The sequence below is a fragment of the Triturus cristatus genome, chromosome 9, assembly GCF_964204655.1.
Source record: "Triturus cristatus chromosome 9, aTriCri1.1, whole genome shotgun sequence".
NCBI lineage: Eukaryota > Metazoa > Chordata > Amphibia > Caudata > Salamandridae > Triturus > Triturus cristatus.
This window is the reverse complement of record NC_140592.1, coordinates 758,463,919-758,477,795: the sequence shown is the minus strand read 5'-3', so window position 1 is coordinate 758,477,795 and position 13,877 is coordinate 758,463,919. Positions and strand designations below refer to the sequence as shown.

Sequence of the window (13,877 nt, the reverse complement as noted above, 5' to 3'; positions counted from 1 at the left end):
TACACACAAACACATGACACAACAGTACAGATGCCCGCAGCGGGAACTATTGAAGTTAGGGTGCAGATCACCAAGCTGCATACACTTAATTCCACCTCATGCCTCTTTCTTCCATTGCCAGACACTACCTGCACCTTACACTGTTGCAGGTTCTCTTTCTTCTCTGTTTTCTCCCTTAGTTACTGTTTTCCCATCTTTCTCTTCTGTATCCTTTCCCCTTTTGTGTTTTTCTCTCTATATTGTGGATCAAATTCTTTAGAGGAAAATAAGTGCTGATCCCCAAAAATGAGTCCTGTTGAGCTCACCTTCAACCACGGCTCAAATTAAGTACTGAATCTATACGACCTTCAACTGAAGAAGTGACAAATGACAACCTGGCACACACTATGATAGCTCCCATTGCCATGTCTGAACTTGTATTCAAACTCTTCACTCGCTAAATGACATACAAAGACATACGCGTCTTGACATGCCTGGAGTGGGTGAATGAGGGGCAGACATGAGCCGCACCTGGGAAATAAAACAAAAACTTGAAAATCAACCACATCCAACGCCTGTCATTTTGATTTGTTTAGTAAAAAGTTGTGGGAGTTTCCCTAGCAAAACTAGATCTTGTATGTGCCACTTAATGTCCAATGCCAGGATTGTTTGGGGCCATAACATCTAAGCATGTCAGAGTTGCGCAAGCTTCATGATGATGAAATGCTGGTCCAACTCAAACTTTTCATTAAAATGTATTGACAAGATAGGATGAACATTTATAAAGAAGGTGTATTTTTTAAGTAAAAAAAATGTTACATGTGATTTGACCCTAAATGATTGTCACTTGGTGAAAAACCGGCCTGTTCTGTCTTATTCTCCCCAAAGGGAGACTCCCATGTACCAGGGCTTTATGATGCCCACTCACCTCATCCATCAACCTGGCAAAGGAAAAAAGTAACCTGTTGCTCAATGAAGAAGCGAAGAAAAAAAAGTAACCACAGATGTGAAAGGGGTGGGGGATGAGGAAAATGCAAACAAAGGAAAGAGGAAGCTAGAGAGAGAGAGTTAGAAAATAGAGGGAAGAAACAGAGGCATTGAGAAGAGACAGTGAGGGTAGAGCGGGGAGAATGAGAAACTGAGACAAAGAGAGGAGTAAAGAGTAAATGACTGCAGTAGAGCCAGACAGAGAAAAAGAGATAGTAATTAGAGATAGATATAGTTAGAGATATGCAGGCAGACCAACAGAGTTGAGCTCTATGCATCATGTAAAATGGCAAGTGTTGGGACAAGAATGTCCAGTGCATACATTTGCAAACGTGCACACTTTTCTTGACCTACCCACTTGCAAGTATCCATGGTATTTGTTTTATTTGTAGTGCCCAGAACCAGTGACAATCATGAATGTGCACATAGGTCTTGCATGTTTAAAGGTACAGAAGACAAACAGCCAGGCTCAATGGTCTGTAGTCCTGCCAAGTATCACGCATGAGGTGTTAGACTAACGCAATTTATTGCGGTGGTCCGCATCACCGCACTGAAAGGAGAAGTCACACATTTTAGTGGCTCCACAGCTGTCACGTCAGGAGCGCTAGTGTACCTTTATTGACTGGATTTAGGCAGCGCGTGGTCATCCCTGGTGCCCACTGGTCCCTGCAGGCTTGGGGGCTGGCTCAGTTCTCTCACAGTAGCTGCTGCTAGGATGTATATTCAATTTTTAAACCGTCAGGTACGTGCGCCGCTGCATGTGACGTAATCAGGAGTCAGTGCCCGGCCAATGAATAGTTACTACAGAGATGGTGCGCGCCACAAGAGTGCGAGTTTCAGCAATCAGAGCGTGCGCACAGAGGGTTGTAAAACGAGGATTCCCATTTTTTTTTTTTGTACATGAAATTGCAGTCCATGAACCTGTTAGTAAACACTTATCGGTTGTAGCGGCATACTCTTTTTGAATCTCTAGTACCAGACAGGCCTCTTTCCTGTCTGTGGTAGTGAGCAAGAAGCCTCGCGCAATCGCTCTCCAAAGTTCCGCTGTAGTGCATGGCTAGGCCCTTGGCTGACATCCTGTGTGTATGGCATTTGTGTAAGGAGTATCAGGTAACTAGTATGGTGAATCTGTGTGGCATGCAAGTGTGTAGTTAGGAGACCCGCGGGATCCATTTTGGATTTCTTCTGGTAAAGCATGATGCAAGACAGAGGTTGGAAAGCCACTTCCCAGATAAGCAAATGGGTGGCTGACATTCCTGTTACTAACGTGTGGGTGATGACGACAGGAGTCCCTATAAAAATCAAGCTGTGGCCTGCCTGACATCCTTCTTGAACACTCCTATTATAATAGATGGAGTGTGAGTGAAGATGGAGACAGCGGTCTCCTTTGTAAGTGCAAAACAAACCATTCCATGAAGGCCTCACTTTTGTCTTTTCAAGAGGTGCTCCTCCAAAGGACTGATGGCCATTAGGTGCAAGAATTTCACTCCTAATAGTGCTCTTGTTTTGGGTGCTCTCCTTGGAGACTTCTCCAGCACTCTCTGCTATGGGACCAACATCTGGAGACAGTATCTGCTCTGGAGAGGAGGGATATATGAACAGCAACAATGACATTCTTAGTCTGGAAAAGAACTTCAGAAAGGGTTTGAAATGTCTTCAATTGGGTTCCTGGATTTCTCACTGACTAACTCAAAAGAGTGTCATGGAAAATCTTAAGATCCAGAGAAGGTGTGGCTTATAGCCAGTCTCCCAGAGATGGTGGGACATCCCCTGAAAGTCTGCAACTACTTGCTCCAAGAGAGCTGTAGATCTGCCTAGAAAGAGGTTTACCTGGCCTCCGGAGAGAGAAGTGGGAGACACCCCTGTAGAAGGAATTCTGCAAACGTAGAGGCCAAGCTATGGTGACCTGGAAGAACTGCACATAAGAATGGCCTGACTGAATGGAAATCGGAGGAGCCGACCCAAGAACTGGACTCAGTCTTCCTGGAAGCCCCCATTTGAGTGTAGTGCACGCCATCAAAGATTCCAAGCCTGTCTACTGCCCTTGGTGACACTAGACCAGGAGGAATGTTGCAGGAGCTAACCTGAGTCCTCGAGTTGGTCTCCCTGCCTCTCCTGCATAAGTCTGGCACAATGTTCCAACGATCCCAATAGTGATGGGGAAAGTACTGGGCTATAGATCCCTAAACCCCAAACTCTTTGTGTTTATGATGTATTGAAGGAAAGCAAGGCTACCATATGTGCTATGTGACAATAACACAGGATAGTATGTTGAAACAATGGCAAATCACCTGAGTAAACAATAAGAATTTTCAAGTGATTTATTTTTAAAGAATGATGGTGGAATGGCTCAATGAAAAGAAACTCACCTGATAGGACTAAGGCGACTATCTATGAAACTAGAATCCCTGTTTAAACGTGACTTGTCAAAATGGTGGGACTTATTGTCCATCAAGAGATATTTGGAGGTCAACTGCATACCAAGAGGTCTTAGAATCAACATTTTCCCTGCGGTGGAAGATCTTTAATGAAACCAAAGCAGAAATGAGGAAGAGAAAACTCAATGAAACATTGAGAGATCTTATTGGAATGCTTATTGACCAGGCCAAGTCCATCAAGGATAAACCGTATAAGGAAATCGATGTGATCAAAAGGAAATCAATGAGATTAACAGTCTGAAAAATACAAGAGAGAATTATGAAATTCTGGATGATATTATGATGAAATAGAAAATGATCCAAATTCTTAAGAGATGAACGTGATTATGCCATGGGGAGAGTATACATATATGCAAAGAAATTGTATCATGTAATTCATTAGAAAATACAAAATGCTAAAAACACGAAAGCTGGTTAAATCAAATTAGCAAATAATAGTACAGTGGCAAGTATAGAAATCGGTGACGGGTGTGCGGATTCTGACAGTTCGATGAGTTGTGCGGTGACAAATAACACAAGATCTACCACTTTTTAGAGGAACTGAAAAGAATGTGGTTGGTAAAACTGAGAACTCGGCAATGGGAAAAAAATAGCAAGTAATGGAAACCAAAAGTACAGAGGAAAGACGGGAGGCACTTACTGCAGCACAAGGAATCAAGATGGACAGAAGCAGGGTGAAAAAGCGGGCTCAGAGCCAGATGGAGGAGGGGAAACAAAAAATATAGTGACAAATCTTTCAAGATGATCAATGAGCAATAGTGAAATAAGAGTTCTAAACAGAGGTTTGAACTTTGTTCCAACTACACCTTCCAATGAATTGCAAGTTAAGGTTGATTTTCTGAGAATCACAAAGAAATTGAAAATAAAGAAGTTCTTTGATAAAGTTCCAGATAAAAGACAACAAATACATTTGATTATGGACGCAAATCAAATGACTATTAAGGATCTTTCAGACATTTCTACCTTTGTGTGTTTGGAGGAAGGATTGGGCATATGTAAGACCAGTCAGCCTTGGGTGGGCTTCCCCGAAAATGTTGCCTTCCTCCTCCATTTTTTCTGACGTTGTTTTTACTGGTCTTAGGGCTGTGCACTTTACCACTACTAACCAGTGCTGAAGTGATTGTGCTCTCTTCTTAAAACATGGTATAATTGGCTTATACCCAATTGGCATATTTAATGAACTTGTAAATCCCCAGTAAAGTGGTACTAAATATGCCACAGTTCTGTAAGTTAAATGTTATTAATGCACCTGTAGCTCTTTTTGTGCCACACACTTAATAGCCCTGTAAACATGTCTCAAGCCTGACTTTGAAGCCTGTATGTGCAGTTTTAAACTGCCATGTCGACCTGGCAAAATAAGCCTTTTGCCAGGCCCAAACCTTCCTTTTTAATACATATGTCGCCCCTAGAGTAGGCCCTGGACAGCCCAGAGGCGAGGATGCAGTGTATTTAAAAGATGGACATGTATGTTTAAGGTTTACACATCCTGATAGTGAAAAACTCTTAGTTTTTGCTACTGCAAGGCCTGCCTCTCCCATAGGATAACATTGGAGTTACCTTATTACATTTAATAAGCTATTCCCAATGGGATCAAGTCACCAGTTCAGGTTTGGTCTCTTTGGAATTGTAATGAAAAATCCTCTTGCATGGTAAAGTAGGATTTTAAATTACAATTTTAAAAATGCTACTTTTAGAAAGTTAGCATTTCCCTGCCTTAGCCATTTAGTGCTTGTAGCCTGTCTCTGTGTCACATGACTAGGTTTAGCTGACAGTAGGGCCCTGTGATTTCCTCCTAGAATGCCACACAAAAAAGAGAGCTTAGGTGTGCCTAGATGGGACATCACTGGAAGGATGGGAGGGCGGAGCTGGTTACAGCTCTACTTACACTTGAATAGGCTGTGTGCTAGCTCTACCCATAGGGCTGCACACTCCCTGTAGTTAGTCTGCAGCCAGGACAAAGAAGGCAAGATGTCTGGGGACTTCAAAGAGAAACCTCTAGAAGCTTTTCCCTCAATTCAAAGATACAACTGGGTATAAATATTGGACCTCAGACACCAATTCTTCAGTACACCTCTGGACCTGTGGATACTCTACCAGGACTGCTGTACTGCTGAAAGGCCTGCCACATTGCTGGACTACTGCTCTGAAGGTATTGCTGCACTACTGTGTTGACCTGCTGCCTGCAGTCCTCTTGCCTAGATGAGAAGGGCTGGTCATGCACCAGTTGAACCGCAGGACCCCAAAATTACTCCAAGGGCTAGTTGGATGGCCTCCTTACTACAGCCTCAGGGACAGAAGGCTCCTGCCACCTTCAACCCAGCACCTGGACTCTACCATCTGTGTGCCTGCCATCCCAGTCCTGGACTGTTGGAAGTGGGTCTAAGGTGCTTTGCAAGCCTCTGTGAAGACAGCGGATCTGCTGCATCTCCTCTGGTGTGTGGCGCAACCCCAAGCAGAATCATCTCCGCTGCCTCGTGGATTGGAACTGCTGCAAAGACCCGCACTGCATCGCATTCCGTTGTCTCATCTTAACCTCCACTGTGCGACGTACCCTCTGCGCAGGCCCTCACATCCCTCATCAACAGCATCCTCGATGATGACACTGGACTCCGCATCACAGCTCCTCGGAACCGACGCATCACCCCAACTGCGCAATGCATCCTCAATGCTGGACTTTGCATCGCAAGCCCTTGTCGACTAAGCAGGACCTCGCACCACAGCCTAGTTGGATCTCGGTACAGATTAATTGCTTCAGCTACGCGATGGATCTTTGCCATGGTTCCTCGCAACGCTGTGCAAACCAGGACTTCAGGTACTTTGTTAAGCGGACCTAACTCGGTACCTGTTGCCGGCACGCACTCCATCGCGGTCAGTGACAAGATATCCATATAGTTGGTGCTTTGTGCTATTTGGTGCTAATTTCACTGAAATCATTAAACCTTCATATTTCCGGTCCTACTGATTGGATATTTGTAATTTCGGCCTTGTTTTATTTATTGAAAATTACTCTATTTTTCTAAACTGGTGAGGGATTCTTTTGTGGTGTGTTTTCACTGTTTGAAGTGTTGCACACATATTTTACACATTGTCTCTGAGTTAAGCCTAGCTGCACTGTGCAAAGCTACCAGACGGTTGAGCACAGGTTGATTTAGGGTTTGCTTGTGACTTCACCCTGAGAAGAACTGTGGTCGCTGTGTGAGAAGGGTTTCAATCCCCCTCAACCAGGAACCCAATTTCTTACAACATAGATATAGAGGATTTGGCAAAACAGTTGGGAATTACGGAGGTAGCACCTAAAGAAAGTGATCTCAAATCGAAATCAAAATGTATGCCTAATATAAACACAGATAATGTGATTGTTGTCTTTCAGAATTTAGTCCCTAAATACCTTGATTCATTTTCTGAAACCAGATATGTACAAAATGTAATTAAAGATAAAATGGATGCAATAGATGTCTTGAAGGGTGATACATTCATAAATAGTACACAAGTCTTTAAAGGCTGTAATGGTATTGTACTGAATTATGAGGATTGTGATCTGGAAGCTAAACGATAATTGGGTGTAGCTGAGGATTATAGCTGTGTGGAAGCAAGTAGCTTACATGTTTCAAAAAGGCTACTGAGAGAAAACTTTAAAATGTATTACATGAAATTCCTGACAGAAGAAGAATATGGATATCTTGATGTCTGCACATCACAAACAGCAACTATCTATTTTCTACCTTCAATTCATAAAGAAGAGAGTATTCCAAATGGGAGATCAATAATTTCAGGGATTGGATATCAGTTCAGTTCAGAAAAACTTTATTTCGGTCTATGCTACCATAAAAGTATACTAACAATAAACGGTGCATTACAATTAATAACAGTTTTAAAATTGTAAAAATGATAATCAGTCCTCTTTGCAAGAATATAGTTACACCACCTCGGGAATTCAGATAAGAAAGAGGGATCTGCACTGACACATGACTAAGTCCAGCAGGCTTGTTAAAATACATGTGGGGTTGAGTGCAAAACAAGAGGCAATAACTTAAAAAGGCAAGCACCTGGTAAGACCAATCAATAGTGGCAATAAGGATGCAGTTAGTGTAGTTAGAAATTTCATAAGATAGTCATACAATGGCGGTTCATTATAGTTACGTTGTAGCCAACATAAAAACAAGAAATTTACACATTTTGAACAATAAAAAGTTTAGTTTTAGAGTTAAAAGTGATAAAAGGTTTTAAAAATGAGTTACAAAAAAACCCTAGAAAATCAGGAACAATGTGCTATTTGTTACTGGACAGACATATGTACAAAAGTCCAGCGCCTACGCCACATTGAGGTCAAGAATAGCGATACAGCAAAAACAATGGGCTTACAGGTGTAATGCTTTAAAACTCTGAATGCCTCTATACAGTGTACGAACACTAGATTCCTACACAGAGGAACAAGCCAGTACTTCCTCGCTAATTTGTAGGTAGGGCAAAAAAAGATGACGTGCAGCTCTGACTCTTCCTGCCAATTCCAGGATGGGCACTCTCGCCGGGTTTGACCATTTGCAGGAAAAAACACGGAGCGGCAGGGTGCTCAGTCTCAACTGGACATATAAATTTCTTGCCAGTAATGGATAAATGTCATCTAAAAAGGGTTCGAATAAATACTCGTCCTTCAAGGATACAAATTTAACCGCCAGGCTTCCTTGCACCTCTGCTAGCTTACTCATTCGGTAGGCTTTTACTACTTCGGAACGGGAGACTGCAAAATACGCTTCCTCTGGGTTGCTCCACAGGCTTGGCTTTCCCAGCCTGCTACATTCTTTTTTTATCTGGGTAAACTAAGGGATTTTTTCAGCTCCTGGAAAGCTCAATATCTCTTTTAAGTCCGCTCTGTAGACTGCCAGTTTTGGTGTCACCCATAGTCTGCTCCAAAAGGTTAGGGGTCTGAGACCTATCTCCTCCACAATGGGTCTGATTCCTAGGTCCAGCCGTAAAGGGATGAGGGGGGTACTGGAGGGGAAACCCAAAATCTGTCTCATAAAACTGTTTTCTACTTTACTCATGTTTCCACAACAACAGTGCCCCCATAATTCAGCCCCATACATTGTCGCACCCCTGGATTGCACCTTGTAGATCTCCACTATAGGCCCAGCGGGTTTGGAGGAAGAGTTTCTCAGTAGTTTAATAATTCCTCCAGTAGTCTGAGCTAGCTTAAGGTTGGCTTTAGCAATTTGTGGGCCCCACTCCATGTTTTCTATCAGGGTGATCCCTAGGTATTCAAGAACCATCACCCTGTCCAACATGATGCCATCTAGACTAGGGTTGGGACGCAATGTCTTAGGTGGATTGAAGACCATAAACTTTGTCTTCTGAGTATTGATCTCCAACCCCCCGTTATTGCAAAAGTTGGGCAAAGCTGTCCAAGACCCTCTGGATACCCATAGGGGATTTCGACATTAGGAGGGTGTCGTCAGCAAACATCATTGCTGGAACCTTGGTACCTGCCAGTTTTGGGGCGTCGTTATCCCTGACCTCAGTGAGTTGGGCTATCAGTGCATTGACAAAGAGGCAAAACAAGGTCGGTGCAAGCACACAGCCCTGCTTTACTCCTCTGTCAATTGGGAATCGTGCGGTCAGGTCACCTCTTTTCCCACACCTTACCTAGGCAAAATTGCCTTCATGCAGTCTTAAAGGTATGCTCAACAGGTAAGGGGGGTTCCCCATTTCTCTGAGTACCTCCCATAACTTTGCCCTGGGCACCAGATCAAAGGGCGTCTTAAGATCCACGTAAATCAAATAGAGGCTGCCATCCTCCATTCTCACCGTTTTCCAAAATAGGTTGAAGGCTGTATATTTGGTCAAAGGTGGAAGTGTTCTTCCTGAAACCGGCCTGATATAGGCTTAATATCTCATGATCGTCCATCCACCCCTGAAGGCGATCAAGAATTACACGTGCAAAGAGTTTTTGTGTGACGTCAATCAGGCTGATCGGTCTATAGTTGGCTGGAGAGGTGAGCCTTTTTGTAAAAATGTTAACTATTTCTGTCCCTTTCCAGGTTTCGGGGATCGGCATACCCTTCAAGATGGCATTGAATAGAACCTGTAGATAGGGTTCCCAGATTTTCAGTTTGTGCCGGAAGAGATTCCCCGGAATCTTGTCCAATCCCGGTGCTTTTACCGGGGGAGAGCTTATTTATTGCATTTGCCACCTCTAGCAGAGTAAACTCTGTAGCTTCTACATGATTGTCCATAAGCAGAATTACGGGTGGCTCAACATGGGGGCCGGGAATTTTCTTTGTAGTGTACAGGGCCTGGAAGTGCACTTCGCACGCTTCTGCGGCTATATTGGGTTCTACCGCTGGCTTACCCTCGCTACTGCCCGTGCTAACTATGGACCAGAACTCCTTTAAATCTTTGGAGGATAGTGCAGTTTTTAGGGCATCCCATCTGTGATTGCCTGAGATGTAAAGGTAGGAAGTTCCAAGTCTTCGCAGTGAGGTAGGAGAAGGATCTTCCTCCAGCCGTGGTCTCGCGAATCTGTGGGATGGTGGTCAAGGCAAGTTGGGCGGAACGGAGATGTCTGGTGGGTGTGTAGAAGGAGAGGGCGTGGTTGAGGAATGCAGGTCCGGCGTTGTGGAGGGCTTTGTAGCCATGCATGAGGAGCTTGAAGGTGATTCTTTTGTTGATCAGGAGCCATTGGAGGTCTCTCAGGTGACCGGTGATGTGGCTGCTGTGGGAGATGTTCAGGGTGAGTCTGGTGGAGGGTTACTGGATGTTCTGCAGTTTCTTAAGGAGTTATTGGGTGGTGCCCGCGTAGAATGCATTGCTGTAGTCGAGTCAGCTGCTAATGAGCTCATGGGTGACCATTTTCCTAAACTCGTTGGGGATCCACTTGAAAATCTTCTGAAGCAGGCGGAGCTTGTGGAAGCAGGAGGATAGGATGGCATTGATTTGACAGTTCACTAAAAGCGAGGAGTGCAGAATGATGCCGAGGTTTTGTGCGTGGTCTGTGGGTGTGGGCAGTTATGAGCGATGCGGGCCACCAGGAGTCGTCCCAGGCGGAGGGGGTGGAATCCAGGATCAGGACTTCAGTCTTGTCTGAGTTGAGCTTGAGGCACTGTCCATCCAGGTGGCGACTGCCTTCATCCCATTGTGGAAGTTGCTCTTGGCGGCTGTGGGGTTGTCTGTGAGGGAGAGAATCAGTTGGGTGTCGTCGGCGTAGGAGACGATGTTGAGTCCGTGGCTTCTGATGATGGCTACAAGTGGGCCCATGTAGATGTTGACTGATGGTGGCCGCATGTGGGGCCATGTAGATGTTGATATTAACAAGCTTTTGTTCGTACAAAAGTGCTCCACTCAAATTTTCTGAGTTTTTACACCATCTGTATGCCCATAAAAATATTTGCACTCTCAGATTGCTGGGAACAGGCGCACACTACAGAATCATCCATTGGCTGTGTAGAAGTGGATGTTCTCACCTGGAAATTGTCATCACTCTAAAGTTTGCATTACCGGTTGGCCCCAGTAGAGACTATCCAACATTGTAGCCCTCTAAGTAGCCAGCAATATGCAACATTTTCTACTTGACAGGTTTTTGGCTCAAGGACAACAGCAAACTCATAGAGCCTATTTTAACATGTCGCTTTGTAGCTGGGAAAGCTGTGACACCCAGCCTCTGAACTGCTTTGTCTGGGGTGTTTTTCAACAGTGGATTCGTCCCTCTGTGAGTGTCCTGGAGGTGGTCCTTGATTCTTGCTGATGTTTGTTGGCAAATGCCATAAGCTCCTCTGACAATTGAGTGCACCCAAAGTGTACCGTAACCCGGACCACAAACCTGCTCTTATTCTGAGACGGAGGCAAGATGGCCGCGGACGGGCTGTGCTGAGCGGTCGCTACTGACCTCTCTCCCATCAGTGATGAAATCGGCATCGACGATGAGTTAGTTTACAAGATTTTGGACCCCTGATGACTTTGGTATAGACGTGGTATCCAGATTTCTATACTCATACTTATCCACCGATGCTTTCATCCATCACAGCATTTAGATATAATATGCTGGTAGAGCTGGTAGAGCTGGTCTGGCTCAAGGCAAGTAGGGGGAGATTTTGGAGGATTATCGGTGGTATAAAAGCACGATATACACAGCCGCGCAGAATGCCACCGCGCCTTATTAAAAGTGATAAACCAAAGGGGAAGGAGAAGGCAAAGGAGCAAGCGGAGGCCGGTAAACACCCCCCAAAAGGTTTAAACGAAGAAGCAGCAGCACCAACTGCCAAGGAGCTAGGGGCGATACGGAAAACGGCGGCCCCGCAGCTAAATAAGAAGATGGAGACGCGAGGGGGGGAAAAAAATGTCACAATTGGTGCTACTGAGCCAGGTAGTCAGCCAAGCAGTCTCGTTGAAGCAAGGAGTAAGCCTCCGACAAAATACGCTGAAAGGGCTGAAAGAATTGACAAGTTTGATAAAACTAAACCAAAAACTAGGGAGACCCCCCTCAGGCAGCCTACCTTGTCAGAAGTATTCACCGCTCGTTCTATGGCACCAGGCGATCGATCACCAAACGAAGGCAGCAGAAGCATCGGCGGATCCAACGATCTTGGAGGCGTCCTCGAGGACGCTGGAGGTACGTCAATCACGGACGCTCCCGTTGCTAGGCAACAGCAACAGCAACAGGCACAGCGTTCTGCGGGGGCTCAGGATCGAGCGAGGCTTCAGATAGAGTCGGACTTGGCTTCTGAAACAGGCTCCCCCCTGGTATGTATTGAGCAGGGACAGGCTCAGTCAGGGAACGCAATACCAGGTGAGAGGGGGAATGTGGATGCAGATATGTTGGGCGCCATCGTGGTGCTTGAAGCAGAGTTGTTAGCCTCCAAGAACCCCAAAAACCCCCAAAAGAACCCTGCCTACAAGGGGAAGATCTGTTAGTTTGACAAATAAAGAGAAACTACTTGGTTGCAGAGAGGAGGACCCAATTGAAAAGGGCGATGTGGGTTCGGGTGAAGGAGAGAGATTCTTCTCTCTCAATGAAGACTCAGACTCAGCGCAGCCAAGTGAGGAGATCTCAGAGGAGGAAGATGACGAAGCAGAGGAGGTCTCATTTTCAGGCTCCAGTTCCTCTAGGGGGGATATAGGTACAGGTAACGAATCGACCTTGAGGAAAAGACAGCTAAAGCCAAAGTTAAGTAGTCAACAGACCGGATCACCGGGAGGCACAGAAAAGGGGCTGCTGTGGGACTATTCAGGCACCTCCCAGATATATCAGGAAGAGGATGGTACTGGGTCGCCAAAACAGAGTGCTCCTTTTGACATCTTGCTTAATATGCTGAAACAGATGCAAGCAGAGGCTAGAGTCGTGAGCCGGAAAGCAAGACAGGATGCTAAAAAAATATAATCTTCACTGAGGAAGACTAATAAACTGTACGATGATCTGGTGGGCAGAGTTACGGAGGTGGAAGAACGCACAAGTAAGCTTGAAGATGATTTTGGCAATTGGAAAAACTTTAAATCGGCTCAAGAAAAGGTGGCAGAGGACTTCCAATGGAAAATGGAGGATTTTGAAAATCGCCAAAGGCGTAACAATGTCAGAATTTTGGGTGTGGCTGAGGGGGTGGAAGGGCAGGACATAAGGCGCTATGCGATCAATTTACTTAAAGGGGCGTTCCCGGAGTCTCAGTGGCAGTGGGACAGGGAAGTCCAGAGAGCGCATAGGTTCCCTTTTACCCTCAAAAAGGCGCATGGGGCAGATGGTGGAGGCAATGCGGCTTTTCCGCGAGCTATCTTAGTTTATTTAGGGAATTTTCTCTTAAGACAAGAAGTAATTGAGAAAGCTAGACCTGACAGCAAGAGATCATTTGAGGGCACCACCTTCTTTGCCAGGCCGGATTTTTGCCATGTGACGGTCGAACGGAGGTGGAGGCTGAGGCAGTTGATCTCAAAATTCCAGGTGTTAGGTTCGGAGGCTTATTTATTGTTCCCTGCCAAATTAAAAGTAATTACTAAAGGAAGAGTTAGGATGTTTTTTTCAGAGATCAAAGCCCAGCAGTTTATGGATGATTTGAAAAAACAGGTTCCGTAAAGGGAACGTTATCTCTATTCTAAAAAGCTAGGGTGGTGTTGTAATACTTGGCCTTTTTGTTTAGAAGCTTGCTCGGATCCAGGGGTTATCAATATCTGTCTAAGATGGGGGATGGGAGAGGGGTGCGACTGTCGCAGCCCAAAACCGGTCACATATAGGTCTTAAGGACCTATTTGCCTGTACAGGGGGGGGCGGCGCGTGGGGGTGGGTGGTGAGAGGGCGTGGGTGGGGGGTCTTTCAATATGGTTAAAAAAAATTGACTTTTGTGGTTTGATGATGCACATTTTTTTTCTTATTATTCTTTTGTGTGAGTCATGGTACATACAATACAGATGGTATAGACAGTATCAAAGGAGGGTAGGTTGTTGTCATTTTATGCTATCTACTATCTGGCTGATTATGAGTAGGAATTTCTTGGA

At 45.1% G+C, this 13,877-nt stretch overlaps 1 protein-coding gene across 1 annotated transcript in view; it reads right to left on the bottom strand.

Moving 5' to 3' along the window:
• The window catches only part of LOC146798781 (uncharacterized), a 113,291-nt gene extending 103,835 nt beyond the window's left edge, over positions 1–9,456 (bottom strand). Inside the window, exons 1-2 of the mRNA XM_085627777.1 lie at positions 9,207–9,456; positions 2,392–2,543 (exon numbers count right to left, since the gene is read on the bottom strand). Of these exons, the coding sequence (XP_085483903.1) occupies positions 2,392–2,543; positions 9,207–9,456 (402 nt within the window). The remainder of the gene's footprint in view (positions 1–2,391; positions 2,544–9,206) is intronic.
• Between the last annotated feature and the right edge of the window lie 4,421 nt (positions 9,457–13,877).